General features: G+C 49.1%; 1 protein-coding gene across 2 annotated transcripts in view; it reads right to left on the bottom strand.

Moving 5' to 3' along the window:
- LOC147725246 (nicotinamide N-methyltransferase-like) overlaps positions 1-21204 on the bottom strand; it is a 114722-nt gene that overhangs the window by 75855 nt on the left and 17663 nt on the right. For both annotated transcript variants that reach the window (XM_086966558.1, XM_086966557.1), the window contains exon 2: positions 331-538. In XM_086966558.1, the coding sequence (XP_086822684.1) occupies positions 331-538 (208 nt within the window). The remainder of the gene's footprint in view (positions 1-330; positions 539-21204) is intronic.

Below are 21204 nucleotides of genomic sequence, written 5' to 3'. Positions count from 1 at the left end.
TTGACCTATGTTATAGTTGTGGTTTAAACTCATGTTTTGACCTTTGTCTATAGTTCTGGTTTGAACTCATGTATGGTGTTTGTTTTGACGTATGGACTATAGTTCTTGACTTGACCTTTGTCTATTGCTCCTTACATAACCCATCACCCCTTGCGGGTGAATCCTCAAGGTCCTGAGTCCAGCCACCCATAGAGAGATCTGCTTGATCTTTGTGTTTGAGCGGCTACATCTGGCTGTTCTGGAAGCTTTAATGCCCCTTGTGTTTCAGGATGAGAGTTCTGAGTTTCCTTGTGATACTTGTACTGAGACTCTTTGCATATGAATCCTCACCTCTTTCCCAGGAGTCCAATGATAAAAGTCACAAGGTGAGTGATGTCCAGAGCTCCGGAATGGCCCTGCATCCACTTATGCACCTCCTCGATGGTCTTGTCATTGGGGCAGGCGAAGTAGGCTTCATGGAAGTATTCGCTGGCGGGGAGGGCGCAGTGAACGAATGGGACGAAGGACATTTCAAGGAGTGTGGCTCTTTTCCCAGCACCTGTTGGAGAGAGGTTCACACATGAGGAAAGAGCTGTGAAAAACATGAGTCAGAGGTCTGCAATGTCATCAAAGCGGTTGTTCATGCATCTGCAGCGCCCGCCTCATTAGCAGTTAACACTTCATAGGTGGCATTCGCCAGGCTCCCTAGGAATGTGACAGGTTCGACTTTCACAAGAGGGCAGTGGAACAGGGCAGTACCTCCTTGTTCATCTTCCTCTCCACAGTAATCAACACAAGCGATGTAGGCTCACACAGAAAGTCCAAGTAAAGAAAAGTCAGCCTACCTGGTTCGTATCCCTCCAATATAGCCCCTCAATCTACAAATGGGATAAAAGGTGGCACCGCACAACGCAAGACCTATTGTTTCATTTCTGCACTGCTCCCAGTGCTGTCTTCCTGTTTTTCAGGTCCATTGGATCAGAGGCGCAACTAGAGCTAAATTTCAGGGGGGGGGGGCAAGAAGAAATTTCAGGGGGGGCTGAAACTTTAACCACATCGCTGCGGCGGCCGCATGCTGGTAATGGAACTGCTCCGTCACCTGCCGCGGTTAGGCTGTGCTCGTGACGGAGTGGTTCCGTCATGGCCCCGCCCGCTCATTAGAACGCGCTGCGCAGGCGCCAAATTAGCATTGCGCAGGCGCGGCGGCTGGGCCATGACGGAACCGCTCCGTCATCAGCACTGCCCAACTGCAGCTGATGACGGAGCGGTTCCGCCATCAGCATTGAACGGGTTATGCAATAGGCAGAGTGGAGCTGCAGGGGCTCTTAGAAGGGATGAAACAGCAACAAAGCCTCATTAACATGCACATGGTCTTTTAAAGACCTGTGAAGGGCTCGGGTGCGGCTGTGTAGGTGCCCGGGAAGCTGTCTCATCCCTGGCTGCCACACACAACGGGGGGGCTGAAGCACTTTGAGTCCAATGGGTGTTGCTCGCCTGCGTGGGATCGTGGTCCTGCTGTAGCAGACTCTGGTATCCCTTAGGTCACAGTGTGCTGGGCATGCTGGGGCGACCTCTCTCTTTAAATTTATTTTGTATTTTCACACTCCCTGGGTCCTGCTTTAGCGAACTTCAGGGAAGTGTGGTGCCGGCGTTTTCTGGACCGGCCACCCGCTGTGAGATACTTGCCACCTACCCGACTGGTCGTGTCCGGCCTGAGCGGACTGGATGGTGGGTCACGGTCTTTCTAGTAGGTTGCTGTTTCTGCGGTCTCCGCTCTATTTGGTGCAGTGTACACAGCTGTCTGTATGCGGAGGCATGGTCAGACCCAGAGGTTACATGTCCGGTGCGTGGATGCATGCTCGTCACCTTTTCCTCTGCTCCCTTTGGCTGTGCGAGGTCAGGGAGGTGCATCTTTCTGTTGGAGGCATGAGGAAACATTTCCATGACAACCTTGGCATTTTTTAAATGAAATGTTTGCAAAGTCACTTGGGTTTGTTTCCTGCCATTACTGCTGTGGTCTAATCTTCATTAGGGATTTGGGTTGTAAGGCCATTGAGAAGACCCATAATGTTGAGGAGGTAGAACCTTCGGAGCCTCTTCCCTCCTTAGCAGTTATTCAGCAGATGATTCGGGCTGCAGTGACTGCTGCTATTCAGGACAGAGAGACTAAGTGTCAGGTGTCGTCGCGCCTCCAGGAACTAACGAGCTCCGCGGTGTAAAAGACTACATTTCCCAGAGGGCTTAGCGGCCGAGAGGCGGAGCATAAATAGACGCCACTTCCTGGAGCCGGCGTCGGATATTCCGGTTCGTGTTTCCTGGCGTTCCAGTCGACTTTTGCGGTGAGGTTTTGCTGTGCAGTTGGTAATCCTCCACTTCCAGTTGCTGTTTATTTCCAGCGCACTCGTGTCCGTCCTGTCCTCCGTTGGAGAGCCTTCCCATCGGCTATTGCGGAGGACGGTCTTGGGTTCGATTCATTGTTTCTGTCCTGTCCTCCGTTGGAGAGCCTTACCATCGGCTATTGCGGAGGACAGAAAGGGTGCTTCTGGTGTTGTTCCGTGTGGCTCCGCTGGCGAGCCTCCTGTGCCCTGGCTCTGGCGGAAGACACGCTTTCGCTTCTTTCTGTTTCCTCCGTTGGCGAGCCTTTTTGCAACGGCTATTGCGGAGGAAACTGTTGTTTGTTATTCACATCATTTTGAGTTCCTAGACCCTCTGTTGGACAGCCTCCTTGCATCGGCTATTGCAGAGGGTCTGTATTATTTTCCTGGCTGCAACGAAGAGAGTACCTCACCTGATAGTTCTTGAATTCAGGTAACCTTTGTTTCCAATGTTATTGGGTGACGTAACCCAGACCTTTAATTACTTTTTGGGAGTTACTGTATTACTAAAGCGCATTCCTTGGAACCTAGTCTACGTTCTCTTCAGGGCTCTGAAGGATTTAAGATTAGGGTACGTAGTGTCATTTTTTTTCCCTCATATATAGAGTGCTGTTCTTCAGGGTCTTAGGGTGTGTTTTACAGTTAAGTTTTTGTTCTTACAGGGGAAGGCATTTACTGGCTGATTCAAGTACCTACAGTATAGAGAGGCATCTGCTGAGGTCAGGCGGTCAGCTTTTATATACAGGTATAACACGGTAGAACTGAGGGGTAGCGTGAATAAGAAAAAACTTGCATGAACCAAGATACCAATTTCTTGTTTGTTTCTGTCTTCACAGCTCTCCCTCCCAGCAGCCCCTTTCCTTTCCTTTCTGTTTATTATTTTTGCCCTCACCTGATCCTTCTCTAGCCCACGGCTATTACAGCATTCGGGGCTTGGATAGATCTGGAGGTGGCCTACTTGTACCACAAGCTGATCCTGAGGACGGAGAGGATAACAGAATATCCGACCCAAGTTATTTAGTCCTCCCGATCAGTTTAGGGTATGGCCACTCTGGACGAGGTGATGGCAGCGCTAGTTGTGGTGCAATCGGAATTGATAGCATCCAGACAAGAAAGCACTGAATTACGGAATCGGTTGGATAACATCCAGAAAAACCCCTTTAGCGCTGGGGCTTCAGGGTCTGGTACAGCCGGTTCAGTAGTAGTAGAGATCCCCCCTAGTATTCCATTAGCACACCCAGAACGTTTCAATGGTGATGCGGGATCAGTGCAAGTATTTTTGACGCAAGTCCTTATGCATTTTTCATGCAAACCCAGGTCCTTTCCTACCAACCAGTCAAAGGTGGCGTTTGTCATCTCGTATTTGGTCGGAGACGCAGCTCAATGGGCGGTTCCCATGGTTCAGAGAAATGACCCGATATTGCATGATTGGGACGCATTCCAAGTAGAATTCACCAAGGTATTCGACAGAAGAGCGGATACGTATACGGCCGATAAAGAGCTATTAGGGCTATGTCAAGTGAATCAAGACCTAGTAACATATTTGAATAATTTCAGACGGTTAGTTGCTGAAACTAAGTGGCCGGAAGCCAAGCAAGCGTCAATTTTTCATCAGGGTTTGACTGAGGAAATGCAAGACATAATAGCTCAAATCGACCCCCAACCGGTGTCATGTGAAGATTTGATTAATTTAGTATTACTGCTAGACCATAGGATGAAGAATCGTAAAGGGGGTGGTGGAGTAAAGAACCGACCGGTACCCTCTTCCGTGGCATTAAAGGCTCCGGATAGTTCAGTATCGCAGGCCACCGAGTCTATGGAGATTGGAGCGGTTCGTGCCGCTTTGACCGCCAATGAAAAGGAACAGAGGCGCAAGTTGGGTCTTTGTCTTTATTGTGGCAAAAAAGGCCATTATGTTCGCGAATGCCCGGTCAAACCCAAATTTTCCAAGTTTCGCTCGAATAGGGGGGTGTCAGCGGCCACTGAGAAACCGGCGGAAAACTGAAGAGCTCTAGGGGTGTGGAAGGGGTTCCCTGGAGTCAGATTATTGTCCCTTCCATGTTGAGTATGGTTGCAGGAGCACAACATCTATTCGTTAAAATTATTTTTATGATAGGCATGATTGAGGTGCATACACAGGCCATGGTGGATTCCGGGGCTACGGGTTTCTTCATGGATAGGAAAGAAGCAGAAAGGATAGGCATTCCTTTAATCCCCAGGGAAGACGGTACAGATGTGTTTGCGGTAGATGGGAGGAAACTGAACACAGGCCCCATAAGTTATCAAACGGCCTTAACTGAAATGAGATTCGGTAATCATAGAGAGCAAGTGTCGTTCAGCATCATTGAGGCACCACAGTATGGGGTGATTTTAGGCATCCCTTGGCTGAAAAGACACAACCCTGACATTAACTGGGAAACCGGCCATATCTCGATGAATTCGGCACATTGTGGAGAGCATTGCTTTAGATGTGCACAATGTCCCTCATTTGCGTTGGCTGGTGGGGGTGTGATAGCCACGGCCGCAGAAAAAGATGTATCTCTTCCAAGAGAATATCAGGACTTTGAAGGAGTGTTTGATGAAGTTAGAGCTGCAGAATTACCCCCACACAGGCCATACGATTGTCAAATCGAGTTGGTTCCAGGGGCGGTGATCCCTAAAGGAAGGCTGTATGCACTGACAGAGCCAGAGAACGCTTATTTGAGAACTTATTTAGACAAGTTGTTGAAATTAGGGTTCATACGTCCTTCAAGATCACCAGCAGCATCCCCTTTATTTTTCATCCCTAAGGCTAACGGGGATCTGAGAGCCTGTGTAGACTTTCGAGCCCTCAATGCAGTAACCGTCAAGAACAGATACCCTTTACCGTTAATACCCGTCTTACTGGAGCAAGTGAAGAAAGCCAAGGTCTTCACTAAATTAGACTTAAAGGGAGCATACCATCTGGTTAGAATGCGGGCAGGGGATGAATGGAAGACAGCATTCCAGACCAGGTATGGGTTATTCGAATACCTGGTCATGCCCTTCGGGCTTTGCAATGCCCCTGCTGCATTTCAGTTTTTTCTGAACGACGTGTTGAGAGAAATCTTGGACAGACACGTTATTGTATATATAGATGATATCCTCATCTACTCCGAATCTGAGGACATGCACATACAACATGTCAAGTCTGTTCTCAGGATACTTCAGAAAAACCATCTTTATTGCAAATTGTCCAAATGTGACTTTCACGTCACTACAGTTGAGTTTCTAGGGGTGATGCTTACCCCTCAGGGACAGGAAATGGCGGAGAGGAAGATCCAAGCAGTGCGAGATTGGCCAAGTCCTCGAAACATCAAAGACGTTCAATGTTTCCTAGGATTCGCCAATTTCTACAGACGTTTTATTAACCAATTTTCGAAAGTGGTGGCGCCCATAACTCGCCTGTTGAAAAAGGATCAAGGGTTCATGTGGGATAGGAGTGCTCAGGAGGCTTTTGATGCTTTAAAAGAAGCTTTTGTCAATGCTCCGATATTGACACACCCAATACGGATATCCCTTTCATAGTTGAGGCAGACGCTTCTGAGGTAGCTACCGGAGCCATTCTGTCACAAAGACACGAAACCACCGGACAAATGCATCCAGTGGCATATATGTCACATAAACTTACGGGGGCAGAACGCAACTATTGCATAGCTGAGAAGGAACTTTTAGCGATCAAGCAGGCGTTCACTGAATGGAGGCATTTCCTAATGGGAGCAAAGCACGTGGTAACGGTGTATACCGATCACCGCAATCTACAGTTCATGTCAGCAGCCAGACATTTGACCCCCAGACAGTTGAGGTGGATGCTTTTCTTTTCGGGATATAATTTCATTATCACTTTTAGACCCGGAGCAGACAATCGAAAGGCGGATGCCTTGTCTCGTCAATCATCTATAAAGGTCTCGGAGGCCAGAGCAGAATCTTCGATAGTGGACCCTGTCAAGGTGGTTTGTAGCATCCAACCTGATGCATTTCTGCAAGGGATACGATATGGGATCAGAACCGATCAGTGGAAGAGATGGTTGCATTCACATCCTGAATGGCGACTACATCATGGCTTTCCAATCAACCAGGGACGGATGCTGTTACCCTCTGAAGCATTGCGTAAACAAATGTATGAGTGGTGTCACACTTCACCCAGGGCTGGACATGTCGGAGTAGATAAGACTATGGATCTGATTCAGCGTAGGTGTTGGTGGCCTACGATTAGGGATGATGTACGGAAATGGGCGGCGGAGTGTGATGTCTGTGCTCGCGCCAAGTCGGATCATCGTAGACCTGCAGGACTACTGCAGCCCATGCCTACCCCGTCTACCCCATGGGAACGTATTTCATTGGACTTTGTGGTAGGTCTCCCAAAAGATCAGGGGTGCACCACGGTGTTGGTGGTCATTGATTATCTAACGAAGATGGGGCATTTCGTTGCTTGTCCTCAGATACCGACGGCAGGTCAATTGGCACATCTTCTTCTGAAACATATTGTTCGTCTGCACGGTCTACCTTCAGTCATAGTGTCGGATAGGGGTTCTCAGTTCACCGCCCAATTCTGGAAGGCATGGTGCTCCTCTCTCCACATCAAGACAGCGTTATCCACGAGCTTCCATCCCCAGACCGATGGCCAGACGGAACGGCTCAATCAGACATTGAAGCAATTCTTGCGATGCTATGTTTCCCAGGGGAAAAAAGATTGGGTGGAGCACCTTTGGCTGGCAGAGGTGGCATACAACAACGCTACGCATTCTGCCACGAGAGTATCGCCATTCTACTGCACTTATGGTCATCACCCACGATTCCTCCCTTTTGTGCAGCCGTACCGAGAGGAGACCGTGCCCGAAGCTGCCAGAAGGGTTTCTCGACTCAAGAAAATACTGGAACAAGTACAGGACTCCCTGAGAAACTCCAAGGTGGCTTATAAGAACACGGCTGACAAAAGACGTCGCCCTGGTCCTTTGTATCGTGTGGGGGATTGGGTGTGGCTGTCTACCCGGAACTTTCGGTTTAGGCATTACAGTGTGTTTAACCCACGATATATAGGTCCCTTTCGGGTGGTACAGTGCGTCAATCCAGTGGCAGTGAAGTTGCAGTTACCTAGACATCTGCGTATTCATCCAGTCTTCCATGTGTCACTGCTCAAGCCTGCGGCTGCGGTGGTGCGACGCCTTCCTCCCCCTTTGCTGGTTTCCGATGGTCTAGAATACGAGGTGGAGGGGATTCTAGACTCTAGGTGGCGGGGTCGTGGCCTGCAGTATCTGGTGGCCTGGAAAAGATACGGGCCCGAGGAGAACTCGTGGGAACCTGCATCGGGTGTTCATGCTCCCAAACTGGTGGCTGCTTATCATCGTCGTTTCCCTGAGAGCCCTGGCCCCCTTCGGCGCTCTAGGTGAAGGGGGATGTACTGTCAGGTGTCGTCGCGCCTCCAGGAACTAACGAGCTCCGCGGTGTAAAAGACTACATTACTCAGAGGGCTTAGCGGCCGAGAGGCGGAGCATAAATAGACGCCACTTTCTGGAGCCGGCGTCGGATATTCCGGTTCGTGTTTCCTGGCGTTCCAGTCGACTTTTGCGGTGAGGTTTTGCTGTGCAGTTGGTAATCCTCGACTTCCAGTTGCTGTTTATTTCCAGCCCACTCGTGTCCGTCCTGTCCTCCGTTGGAGAGCCTTCCCATCGGCTATTGCGGAGGACGGTCTTGGGTTCGATTCATTGTTTCTGTCCTGTCCTCCGTTGGAGAGCCTTACCATCGGCTATTGCGGAGGACAGAAAGGGTGCTTCTGGTGTTGTTCCGTGTGGCTCCGCTGGCGAGCCTCCTGTGCCCTGGCTCTGGCGGAAGACACGCTTTCGCTTCTTTCTGTTTCCTCCGTTGGCGAGCCTTTTTGCAACGGCTATTGCGGAGGAAACTGTTGTTTGTTATTCACATCATTTTGAGTTCCTAGACCCTCTGTTGGACAGCCTCCTTGCATCGGCTATTGCAGAGGGTCTGTATTATTTTCCTGGCTGCAACGAAGAGAGTACCTCACCTGATAGTTCTTGAATTCAGGTAACCTTTGTTTCCATTGTTATTGGGTGACGTAACCCAGACCTTTAATTACTTTTTGGGAGTTACTGTATTACTAAAGCGCATTCCTTGGAACCTAGTCTACGTTCTCTTCAGGGCTCTGAAGGATTTAAGATTAGGGTACGTAGTGTCATTTTTTTTTCCTCATATATACAGTGCTGTTCTTCAGGGTCTTAGGGTGTGTTTTACAGTTAAGTTTTTGTTCTCACAGGGGAAGGCATTTACTGGCTGATTCAAGTACCTACAGTATAGAGAGGCATCTGCTGAGGTCAGGCGGTCAGCTTTTATATACAGGTATAACACGGTAGAACTGAGGGGTAGCGTGAATAAGAAAAAACTTGCATGAACCAAGATACCAATTTCTTGTTTGTTTCTGTCTTCACAGCTCTCCCTCCCAGCAGCCCCTTTCTTTTCCTTCCTGTTTATTATTTTTGCCCTCGCCTGATCCTTCTCTAGCCCACGGCTATTACAGCATTCGGGGCTTGGATAGATCTGGAGGTGGCCTACTTGTACCACAAGCTGATCCTGAGGACGGAGAGGATAACACTAAGACAAAGAGATCTAAATTGGAATCTGGTACCTCGATTGACTCTGCAGGCTGCCCGGGGTCCACGTAGGAGACCCACTAAAAGGGCGGCCTATTTAGTGCCACAAGAGGCATAGGAGGCAGCCTCCCAGTGTTTGGGACCCGCAGGGGTCCAGGTGTGCCATGTCACTTCCGGAAGTACACAGTTTACTGTTTTTTTTCTACAGATTCCTATAGGTATTATACAATTGGGTTTTGTAACCTGCAGGGGGGGATGCAATGACTTCGGGCCATTGGCAGTATAGTGATGCAGCAGCAATTTACTCAGAATGCTGCAGTACACTAGTAACAAACAATTGATAGTGGCACTGTTCTCAAGTTTTAGACTCCCCATTTTACAGGATTAGAATCTGATTGGGGGAAAGTGTTCGGGATGCTGGTGAGAGGATACTCCCCCCTTTGAGGGTACGTTGCTACCACTAATTATGTATGCATGGAGTAGGCTAGGAGGTATGGCAGAAGTACCTGATAGATCTTCAGTAGAGCATGGTACGTGGCAGGCAGTACTTGGTGCCAAGGTGCAGAAGGAAAGTCCACAAAGGGCTCCATAGTGGTCTACACATTTGACAGCAGTAAGCCATTGACCTGTCATATAAAAGTCCCCTTATTAACATACAGGAAGTAAAGATCATAGGTCTGGTCCAGGGGGCAGGCGCAGTAGGTTAACTTAGTGGGTCTAACTTAAAAGGTTTAAGTAGGTTTACCACAAGGTACTACAGATGGGGAGCATATCAGCTATCCAGCAGATGTGTATCACTATAGTAGCCGCTACACATGTGCAGGCATTATTTATGCTTGTCATAGCAGTCCAGAGCACTACACAGAGGGAGAAGAGTAGGCAAAGTACCTGGTCGACATGCTTCCTTTTATTTCCATACGCAGGCCTGCATTCTGGTACGCGGCAGCAGGAGACTGGTCGTGGGCTATTCACATGAGGGTGGGGACCTGGGCCAGCAAATGGTGGCAACTTGCTCGGCATGACCCCTGCAGTCGTTCTCTGACTATGGGATGTAGGGGAAAGGTTGAAAGCATGCGCTGAGGGATGGGTCCGGCACAGCACAAGACACTGCCCAAGTTAGATGCCAGTGAATTGTGGCAGCAATACTGCACATGGCAAAGTAATCCTGGACTGATTCACATGCAGGGTATGGTGGTGGTGGCCCCTACCTCATTTCTCAGGATCTCTCCCTGTTGGGCTTAGCTAACGATCATCTTAGGGGGATTTAAATTTACAGCCTCTTGTCTCTGCCATACTGTGAGTTGCAAGCACCTTTGAAGGGGCAGAAAGCCCAGCAGGTGGGACGATGCGAATCCCAATGTGTTAACGGTACATCCGTCAACAGCCATCCAGGGGAGTGGCCGGATGACAGGTTAAGTGTTTTTAATACAGGAAAATGGTGAATATACCATAAGCACCCCAGGAAATTCACTGAGCAAAGGGGTTTTTGGCTTCATCCGTCATGGGTTACTGCACCCTAAGGACACAGGGTGTTTGGATGAAGATGGGGTACACCTGTCCAGAGTGGGTGTGGACCAGTTCTTACTTGCTCTGGGGAGGCCTTGGAGACAGCAGGGGGTAAGCAATGGAGGATATTTTGGTGGGGGACTCTGCGGTGACGGTTGCCACACCCAGAGCTGTGGCGGAGTTACAGGGCAATCCAGAGGCTGTAAGGTACATATTGGTACCATCTGCAGAAGCACAACAAAGGTGAAAAGGCCAGATATACACAGGGAGGTCCTCGCGTGGGACCCTGGAGGAGCGACGGTGCACCATTAGTCCTGCAGGCAGGTTGTGGACCGGGGCAACCGGGGGTGGCCTTGCTGGCTCCGCCCCCTTATGGGGCCTGAGCAAAGGAGTGGACTGGTGGCCAACCGGTGGGAGGAGTCTTCCCCGCCCCCAAAATATGGCTCACACCGTTGGGGAAGGCCACAGTGTAATTTGGCTCATCAGGTGACAGGCCACGAGGGGCTACCTACCTTGGAATCTCACTTAAGATAACTCACAAATGTTGGCATGTTTGTAATGTTAATAAACCTGCAGCAATTTTCTCCACAAAAAAGGTGTCTTGTCTGGTTATTGCTCTAAGAGAATGCTGTATGGGGGAGGTTGAGTGTTTGCCGATATTGGCACTATGATGGGGAGGCGAAGGGTCCTTATGGGCTGGATTTGGACTTCAAAGACTTCCTTGGGCATCTGTTGTTTCCTGGTCCAGGGTATCTGAGGAAGACAGAGATTTATTTTCTCTGTATTTGAAGAAGTAGCCCGAGTCCTTGCCTGTTCACTCTTCCATTTTTAGAGTTTACGAAACTGAATGGAAGGATGTTGATAAACATGGTTTTCCAAGGGTTCTGGCGGGACACTATAATTTGCAGGACTTTGCGGAGAAGTTTCCTGCTTCTGTAAAAATGGATTCATTACTGTCTGGATTGTCTTCTTACCTTTTTTTTTGGATGATGCTTCTCCTGCAGACCCTGTTGATAAGAAGGTGGATGCGAACGCTAAACATCCTTTTGCTGCTTCCAATTTTGCTTATAAAGTTGCGACCTATTTCTCGTATGCTATTCAGTCTTTGATGAAGGCTTCCAGCCTTCAGCTGAGTTGTTGGACCAGGGCGAGGACATTTCTCCCACTCTGGCTCTGATGGAGCAACAAGTACAGCTCCTTTCTAACATTTCTTTTGATTCCTTTGGAGCAGCTGCCTCTATGGCTGGCTCTTCTGTCACTGCTTACCGCCAGTTGTGGTTGCGTTCCTGGAAGGTGAATGCTGTTCAAATGAGTTTGTTGATGAAGATTCTGTACTCTGGGGTGAATCTCTTTGGGCCATCTCTGGAGGATATTATGAAGAGTCGACTGAGGATTGCAAACTTCTGGCTCCTGAGAGATCTTCCCATCCTCAGTTCTTTGGTGCCGAGAGGGCTTTTGGTCCTACTCGACAAGGAAGGGCTCATCAACCCTTTCGTGGCAGGGGGTATAGCCAAGGGCTCCTTCCACAGACAGATCTTGGTTTTCTGACTCATCTTTCCCCTCCATTACTGCTGCAAAGCACTGGCTATATGGCTGTGAGCAGGGTTCAGGTGGGGGACGCCAGTCTCTCTTTGAAGACAGGTGGTGATGTTCCATTTCAGATCAGTGCGTCCTTCTGGTGGTATCGGAGGCGTATTGCATTGGTTTTTCAGTGACACCCCAACAATTTTTGAATCAAACCTTGTCCCCTGGATCGGTTGAGAAGAAAGGCTCCCCTGGATGGGATTCTAAGCCTTGTGGAAAAGAAAATGGTGATTCCGGTTCCCCCATATCCACATGGGGTTCAATGTTTATTCCATCTTTTTCTGGTCGAGAAACATACCGGAGACCTCAGGCCAGTGTTGGATCTGAAATGGCTGAATTAGCTCATCCCCCTGGCAAGTTCAAAATGGTATCACTTCAACTGATTCTTCCATTAATCAATCAGGGGGAATTTCTGGCTTCCCTAGACCTGCAGTATGCTGATCTCCATGTCCCCGTCTATCTGGAATCCCAAAGGTTTCTGCGCTTCTGTGTGTTGGGCCGTCATTATCAGTTGGAGACAAGATTGGAATCCCTTTCTGCCGTTGACCTTCCGGGCAAGAAGAATGTGGTGGCGGATAGCCTGAGCAGGATATTTCCCTCCATAGGTTCACTGTCTGGGACCCCATATGCATGCCTGATGTTGTAAGGGAGGTTTGGGTCCCCGAGGGTGGACTTGTTTGCCTCTCTGGACAATGCCATGGTCTGTTGATTTTGCACAATTATGCCTTGCCTGGGGGCTAGGAAGGTGGATGCAATGTCCTTCCTGTGGCCTCAGGGTCTGGTGTACGCATTTCCCCTGGTTCCCCTGATTCCAGCAGTTCTGCAGAAGATCAGGCGGGACAGGGATTTGATGCTTTTGGTGGTACCAGGTTGGCGGCATCAGCCATGGTTTCTTCTATTGTTTGAGTTGGCGGTGCATCTGAGTTAGGCATTTGCGTTTCATTCGTATTCTTTGCTGGGTCCTTGGGTTCTTTTCCCAGTGTTCCAATCCATGAGTATTCAGGCTTGGCACTTGAACGGCAGTCTCTGATCCAGAGTGGTTGTTCCCAGGTGGTGGCCGGCCTCATTGAGCAGTCCAGGTGTCCTTCTGCTTTGATGGCTTATGCTAAGGATTGAGACCATTTTTCAGGTTGGTGTCTGTGCCAGGGATTGTCTGTCGATGTGATGGATCCGGCTCGTGTGTTGGATTTTTTGATGAAGTGTTTTAAAATGGGTTTGGCCTTTTATACTCTCCGGGCACCGAGGGCTGCCATTCAGGCATTCCATGGTTTCCTTTTCATGTCAATTACACCTTTGTTGCGAGTTCATTGAAGTCTCTAGCTTTTCAGCACCCTAAACCGATGTTGTCTCTACCTCCGTGGGATCCTTCTTTGGTGTTGAAGGCCTTGCAAGGTTTTCTCTTTGAGCCACTGGAGTCTGTAGACTTGAGGTTTTTGGCCTTGAAGGTGGTCTTCTTGGTGGTAATTGCTTCTGCCAGGTGTGTTGGTGAAGAGCGTCTTTTTTGTGGTCTTCTCCACTTTTGCAGTTTTTGGGGAGTGCGGATGTGTTCCTTCCTATGTCTTTCTTGATGATCTTTTTTTTTACATTACGCAGCTTTTAACTGTTTTAATTGTATTTAATTGTGTACAATGGTATCTTTCTTGTTATGTATTTGTAAAGATTTTAACTAATCAAGCAAAATAAAGTATTATCTTATCTTATCTGTTTCTTTCCCGATCCCCAGTCTGAGGAGGAGTGTCTGTTGCATCTTTTGAATGTGAATCATGCTTTGTTGATTTACTTATCAGGCACCGCTTCTTTCTGTAAAGAGACAATCTGTCACTTTTGGTTTGGCCAGACAAGGCTTGAAGCCTTCCCTTTCTATGCGTTGTCGTTGGCTTCAGGAGGCTATTCTCTTGGTTTGTGGTGCCCAAGACGGTGTCCTCACTAATCGTCTTCAGGGGTGGTCTACTCGTTCTGTTGCGGTTTCTTGGGCTGAGTACAAGATGGTGTCCAAGAAAGATATTTGCAGGGTGGCCCATGGTCTTCTCCTCATACCTTTATGATGCATTACCAACTCGAGGTTGGGTGTGGTGCTTCTGTTGATTCATAAGATTCAGTTTTTTTTCCTCAGGGTGTGTCATTAACCACGTTGATGCTGCCTTCTGTGTGTTGACTGTCTTCTGTTTTCCATGAAGGGATTTGGCCTTGGTATCTGCTCATGTGTTAATTACTGTGGTGAGGTAGACAGACGAGGAGGTAATGCCCCAGTTGCGTACTTGTAGTCTTCATTACTCTGAGTCCTAGTCTTTCTCACTGCAGTATAGCTTCCCATCCCTCCCAGTCCTTCGATGTTTCTGTGACTTTTGTTGCAGGTCTTTGAGTTGTATGGTGCGTCTATTTATCCCATCAGTGGATGGAGATGGCGGCCATGTTGGTGGGATGGGAGACTAGTAGGCTGACTTTTCTGTTGCCTGGAGTTTCTGTGGGACGCTTAAGCTCATGTGTTGATTGCTGTGGCGAGGAAGACGGGCGAGCAGGTAATGAATATTACCAGTGAGAAACCAGGGCACTAACAAGGGGACCTGACACCTGTCCATGTGGCCCCCATAAACCCAGGGGTGCACACTGCAGATCATGGCCCCCACCTCATTCAGGTGACGTCTGCGGCGTTTGGGGAGCCTTCGGATGGCCACTTCCAGGAGATAGGACAATATTTATTAAAACATAAACTCTTTACATGTTTTATACAAAAAAGAGAACCCAGGATTTCTCTCCGTTATCTTTAGCTCTTGACAAAATAATCAGGAATGTACATAAGTAATTACATGAAGGAATAGATAAAAAGAAGCGCAACTCAGGACAAGCATCCCTTTGCAAGAATTGGACAAGGGGTTACAATAATTACAGAGTCAACGTCACATGCGTCACACTTTAGGAATGCAAGCTTTCCACAGCAGTCTGTGCAGGCCGCCTCTGACGTCATCGTAGTACTATAGATATCATAACAGGGGGGAGGGTGTAGGTGGGAGGATTCAATATGTCAGGCACTAAGAGTCTGGAATATTCACACCCAGGTACCTCCTGTAGCGAGCTCGCCAAGTATCTGACATGACTGGACTCCCCCCAGCATGGCCTCCTCTTAGAACACATTCTCGCTTCAGTCATAGTTGGCAAAGATTGTAAATCAAACGTGTGTTTATTTGAACTCTTATTTCTGTGTGAGAATTTTGCAGCTTGGAAAATGACTCATAACGAAACACTGCTCTTAAATCTTCTATTATCATGAAGAAATTAACAAGCATTTGCAATGCAATAGGTCTCGCATTACTTAATATTTCAGTTAAGTGGAGGAGCTCTCCCACTGAATGTATTGCAGTAGTGCTGAGAAATGCAGGAGTTCTCCCACGGAATGTATTACAGAAGTGCTGAGAAGTGCAGGAGCCCTCCCACTGAATGTATTGCAGAAGTGCTGAGAAGTACTGGAGGTTTCCCAGTGAATCTATTGCAGAAGTGCTGAGAAGTGCAGGAGCTCTCCCACTGAATGTATTGCAGAAGTGTTGAGAACTGCAGGAGCTCTCCCGCTGAATTTATTGCAGAAGTGCTGAGAAGTGCAGGAGCTCTCCCACGGAATGTATTGCAGAAGTGCTGAGAAGTCCAGGAGGTCTCCCACTGAATGTATTGCAGAAGTGCTCAGAAGTGCAGGAGTTCTCCCACTGAATGTATTGCAGAAGTGCTGAGAAGTGCAGGAGCTCTCCCACGGAATGTATTGCAGCAGTGCTGAGAAGTGCAGGATCTCTCCCGCTGAATGTATTGCAGAAGTGCTGAGAAGTGTAGGAGCTCTCCCACTGAATGTATTGCAGAAGTGCTGAGAAGTGCAGGAGCTCTCCCACGGAATGTATTGGAGCAGTGCTGAGAAGTGGAGGATCTCTCCCACTGAATGTATTGCAGAAGTGCTGAGAAGTGCAAGAGCTCTCCCACTGAATGTATTGCAGAAGTGCTGAGAAGTGCAGGAGCTCTCCCACGGAATGTATTGCAGAAGTGCTGAGAAGTGCAGGAGCTCTCCCACGGAATGTATTGCAGAAGTGCTGAGAAGTGCAGGAGCTCTCCCACGGAATGTATTTGGAAAGTGCTGAGAAGTGCAAGAGCTCTCCCACTGAATGTATTGCAGAAGTGCTGAGAAGTGCAGGAGCTCTCCCACGGAATGTATTGCAGAAGTGCTGAGAAGTGCAGGAGCTCTCCAACGGAATGTATTGCAGAAGTGCTGAGAAGTGCAGGAGCTCTCCCACTGAATGTATTGCAGAAGTTCTGAGAAGTGCAGGATCTCTCCCACTGAATGTATTGCAGAAGTGCTGAGAAGTGCCGGAGCTCACCTACTGAATGCATTGCAGCAGTGCTGAGAAGTGCAGGAGCTCTCCCACTGAATGTATTGCAGAAGTGCTGAGAAGTGCAGGAGCTCTCCCGCTGAATGTATTGCAGAATTGCTGAGAAGTGCGGGAGGTCTCCCACTGAATGTATTGCAGAAGTGCTGAGAAGTGCAGGAGCTCTCCCGCTGAATGTATTGCAGCAGTGCTGAGAAGTGCAGGAGCTCTCCCACGGAATGTATTTGCAAAGCGCTGAGAAGTGCAGGAGCTCTCCCACGGAATATTTTGCAGAAGTGCTGAGAAGTGCAGGAGCTCTCCCACTGAATGTATTGCAGAAGTGCTGAGAAGTGCAGGAGCTCTCCCACGGAATGTATTGCAGCAGTGCTGAGAAGTGCAGGATCTCTCCCACTGAATGTATTGCAGAAGTGCTGAGAAGTGTAGGAGCTCTCCCACTGAATGTATTGCAGCAGTGCTGAGAAGTTCAGGAGGTCTCCCACTTAATGTATTGCAGAAGTGCTGAGAAGTGCAGGAGCTCTCCCGCTGAATGTATTGCAGCAGTGCTGAGAAGTCCAGGAGCTCTCCCACGGAATGTATTGCAGAAGTGCTGAGAAGTCCAGGAGGTCTCCCACTGAATGTATTGCAGAAGTGCTCAGAAGTGCAGGAGTTCTCCCACTGAATGTATTGCAGAAGTGCTGAGAAGTGCAGGAGCTCTCCCACGGAATGTATTGCAGCAGTGCTGAGAAGTGCAGGATCTCTCCCGCTGAATGTATTGCAGAAGTGCTGAGAAGTGTAGGAGCTCTCCCACTGAATGTATTGCAGCAGTGCTGAGAAGTTCAGGAGGTCTCCCACTTAATGTATTGCAGAAGTGCTGAGAAGTGCAGGAGCTCTCCCACGGAATGTATTGGAGCAGTGCTGAGAAGTGGAGGATCTCTCCCACTGAATGTATTGCAGAAGTGCTGAGAAGTGCAAGAGCTCTCCCACTGAATGTATTGCAGAAGTGCTGAGAAGTGCAGGAGCTCTCCCACGGAATGTATCGCAGAAGTGCTGAGAAGTGCAGGAGCTCTCCCACGGAATGTATTGCAGAAGTGCTGAGAAGTGCAGGAGCTCTCCCACGGAATGTATTTGGAAAGTGCTGAGAAGTGCAAGAGCTCTCCCACTGAATGTATTGCAGAAGTGCTGAGAAGTGCAGGAGCTCTCCCACGGAATGTATTGCAGAAGTGCTGAGAAGTGCAGGAGCTCTCCGACGGAATGTATTGCAGAAGTGCTGAGAAGTGCAGGAGCTCTCCCACTGAATGTATTGCAGAAGTTCTGAGAAGTGCAGGATCTCTCCCACTGAATGTATTGCAGAAGTGCTGAGAAGTGCCGGAGCTCTCCTACTGAATGCATTGCAGCAGTGCTGAGAAGTGCAGGAGCTCTCCCACTGAATGTATTGCAGAAGTGCTGAGAAGTGCAGGAGCTCTCCCGCTGAATGTATTGCAGAATTGCTGAGAAGTGCGGGAGGTCTCCCACTGAATGTATTGCAGAAGTGCTGAGAAGTGCAGGAGCTCTCCCGCTGAATGTATTGCAGCAGTGCTGAGAAGTGCAGGAGCTCTCCCACGGAATGTATTTGCAAAGCGCTGAGAAGTGCAGGAGCTCTCCCACGGAATATTTTGCAGAAGTGCTGAGAAGTGCAGGAGCTCTCCCACTGAATGTATTGCAGAAGTGCTGAGAAGTGCAGGAGCTCTCCCACGGAATGTATTGCAGCAGTGCTGAGAAGTGCAGGATCTCTCCCACTGAATGTATTGCAGAAGTGCTGAGAAGTGCAAAAGCTATCCCACGGAATGTATTTGGTAAGTGCTGAGAAGTGCAGGAGCTCTTCCACGAAATATATTGCAGAAGTGCTGAGAAGAGCAGGAGCTCTCCGAAGGAATGTATTGCAGAAGTGCTGAGAAGTGCAGGAGCTCTCCCACGGAATGTATTGCAGAAGTTCCGAGAAGTGCAGGATCTCTCCCACTGAATGTATTGCAGAATTGCTGAGAAGTGCAGGAGCTCTCCCGCTGAATGTATTGCAGAAGTGCTGAGAAGTGCAGGAGGTCTCCCACTGAATGTATTGCAGAAGTGCTGAGAAGTGCAGGAGCTCTCCCGCTGAATGTATTGTAGCAGTGCTGAGAAGTGCAGGAGCTCTCCCACGGAATGTATTTGCAAAGTGCTGAGAAGTGCAGGAGCTCTCCCGGTGAATGTATTGCAGAAGTGCTGAGAAGTGCAGGAGGTCTTCCACTGAATGTATTGCAGAAGTGCTGAGAAGTGCAGGAGCTCTCCCACTGAATGTATTGCAGAAGTGCTGAGAAGTGCAGGAGCTCTCCCACGGAATGTATTGCAGCAGTGCTGAGAAGTGCAGGATCTCTCCCGCTGAATGTATTGCATAAGTGCTGAGAAGTGTAGGAGCTCTTCCACTGAATGTATTGCAGCAGTGCTGAGAAGTTCAGGAGGTCTCCCACTGAATGTATTGCAGAAGTGCTGAGAAGTGCAGGAGCTCTCCCAGGGAATGTATTGCAGAAGTGCTGAGAAGTGCAGGAGCTCTCCCACGGAATGTATTTGGAAAGTGCTAAGAAGTGCAGGAGCTCTCCCATGGAATATATTGCAGAAGTGCTGAGAAGTGCAGGAGCTCTCCGACGGAATGTATTGCAGAAGTGCTCAGAAGTGCAGGAGCTCTCCCACTGAATGTATTGCAGAAGTTCTGAGAAGTGCAGGATCTCTCCCACTGAATGTATTGCAGAAGTGCTGAGAAGTGCCGGTGCTCTCCTACTGAATGCATTGCAGCAGTGCTGAGAAGTGCAGGAGCTCTCCCACTGTATGTATTGCAGAAGTGCTGAGAAGTGCAGGAGCTCTCCCGCTGAATGTATTGCAGAAGTGCTGAGAAGTGTGGGAGGTCTCCCACTGAATGTATTGCAGAAGTGCTGAGAAGTGCAGGAGCTCTCCCGCTGAATATATTGCAGCAGTGCTGGGAAGTGCTGAAGCTCTCCCACAGAATGTATTTGCAAAGCGCTGAGAAGTGCAGGAGCTCTCCCACGGAATATATTGCAGAAGTGCTGAGAAGTGCAGGAGCTCTCCCAATGAATGTATTGCAGAAGTGCTGAGAAGTGCAGGAGCTCTCCCACGGAATGTATTGCAGCAGTGCTGAGAAGTGCAGGATCTCTCCCACTGAATGTATTGCAGAAATGCTGAGAAGTGCAGGAGCTCTCCCACGGAATGTATTTGGTAAGTGCTGAGAAGTGCAGGAGCTCTCCCACGGAATATATTGCAGAAGTGCTGAGAAGTGCAGGAGCTCTCCGACGGAATGTATTGCAGAAGTGCTGAGAAGTGCAGGAGCTCTCCCACGGAATGTATTGCAGAAGTTCTGAGAAGTGCAGGATCTCTCCCACTGAATGTATTGCAGAAGTGCTGAGAAGTGCCAGAGCTCTCCCACTGAATGCATTGTAGCAGTGCTGAGAAGTGCAGGAGCTCTCCCACTGAATGTATTGCAGAAGTGCTGAGAAGTGCAGGAGCTCTCCCGCTGAATGTATTGCAGAAGTGCTGAGAAGTGCAGGAGGTCTCCCACTGAATGTATTGCAGAAGTGCTGAGAAGTGCAGGAGCTTTCCCGCTGAATGTATTGAAGCAGTGCTGAGAAGTGCAGGAGCTCTCCCACGGAATGTATTTGCAAAGTGCTGAGAAGTGCAGGAGCTCTCCCGGTGAATGTATTGCAGAAGTGCTGAGAAGTGCAGGAGGTCTTCCACTGAATGTATTGCAGAAGTGCTGAGAAGTGCAGGAGCTCTCTCGTTGAATGTATTGCAGAAGTGCTGAGAAGTGCAGGAGCTCTCCCGCTGAATGTATTGCAGAAGTGCTGAGAAGTGCAGGAGCTCTCCCACGGAATATATTGCAGAAGTGCTGAGAAGTGCAGGAGCTCTCCCACTGAATGTATTGCAGCAGTGCTGAGAAGTGCAGGATCTCTCCCACTGAATGTATTGCAGAAGTGCTGAGAAGTGTAGGAGGTCTCCCACTGAATGTTTTGCAGAAGTGCTGAGAAGTGCAGGAGCTCTCCCACTGAATGTATTGCAGCAGTGCTGAGAAGTGCAGGTGCTCTCTCATGGAATGTATTGCAGCAGTGCTGAGAAGTGCAGGAGCTCTCCTATGGAATGTATTGCAGCAGTGCTGAGAAGTGCAGGTACTCCTCCTTGCAAATTTAGGAATTGCATGTACCAGTACCTGCCCACTTAAAACATTGTGTGTGACCTTGTAAATACAGTAATCATTGCGGGCCCTGCACTTATTTAACGCGTTGTGTACCCCAGGGAAGCAGAGCACAGTACCGGGGAGGGCTCTGTGTCACACTTTGGGGTCTACAAATGGCTGCCGTGACGAGCTCCAAAAGTGATGTGACGCCCGCCCCCTGCGCATGCAATGTAACAGCACGCGTCCTAAAGGCAAGGCATTGTTAGATCTCATGTGTAGTAACGCTTGCGAAGTAATGGCATAGTTGAAACTCCTGCGCACTCATGGCTGTTCACCCTAGTGAGTCCACGCGCACTGCTGAGCATTCTGTGAAGGCCCTGCTTGGGGTAACACCACACTGCCAGGGGTCTGTGTAGCAGACTGCTGAGCCCCATGGGTATGGTTTCAAGCCGGGCTGCCTATGCGATACAACACATGTCTAAAATATAAAACCTATGAAGGTCGTGCTGAGCAAAGAGCGATACAGATAATCTGCATCGCACTCCCATGCGCTTGTTGGGTGTTGGCCGCACACCACACGGGGAGTTGTCTGGTTATCCACTGGCCCC

The sequence above is a fragment of the Lissotriton vulgaris genome, chromosome 4_1 (assembly GCF_964263255.1).
Source record: "Lissotriton vulgaris chromosome 4_1, aLisVul1.2, whole genome shotgun sequence".
Lineage (NCBI taxonomy): Eukaryota > Metazoa > Chordata > Amphibia > Caudata > Salamandridae > Lissotriton > Lissotriton vulgaris.
This window is presented reverse-complemented; position numbering and strand designations above follow the sequence as displayed.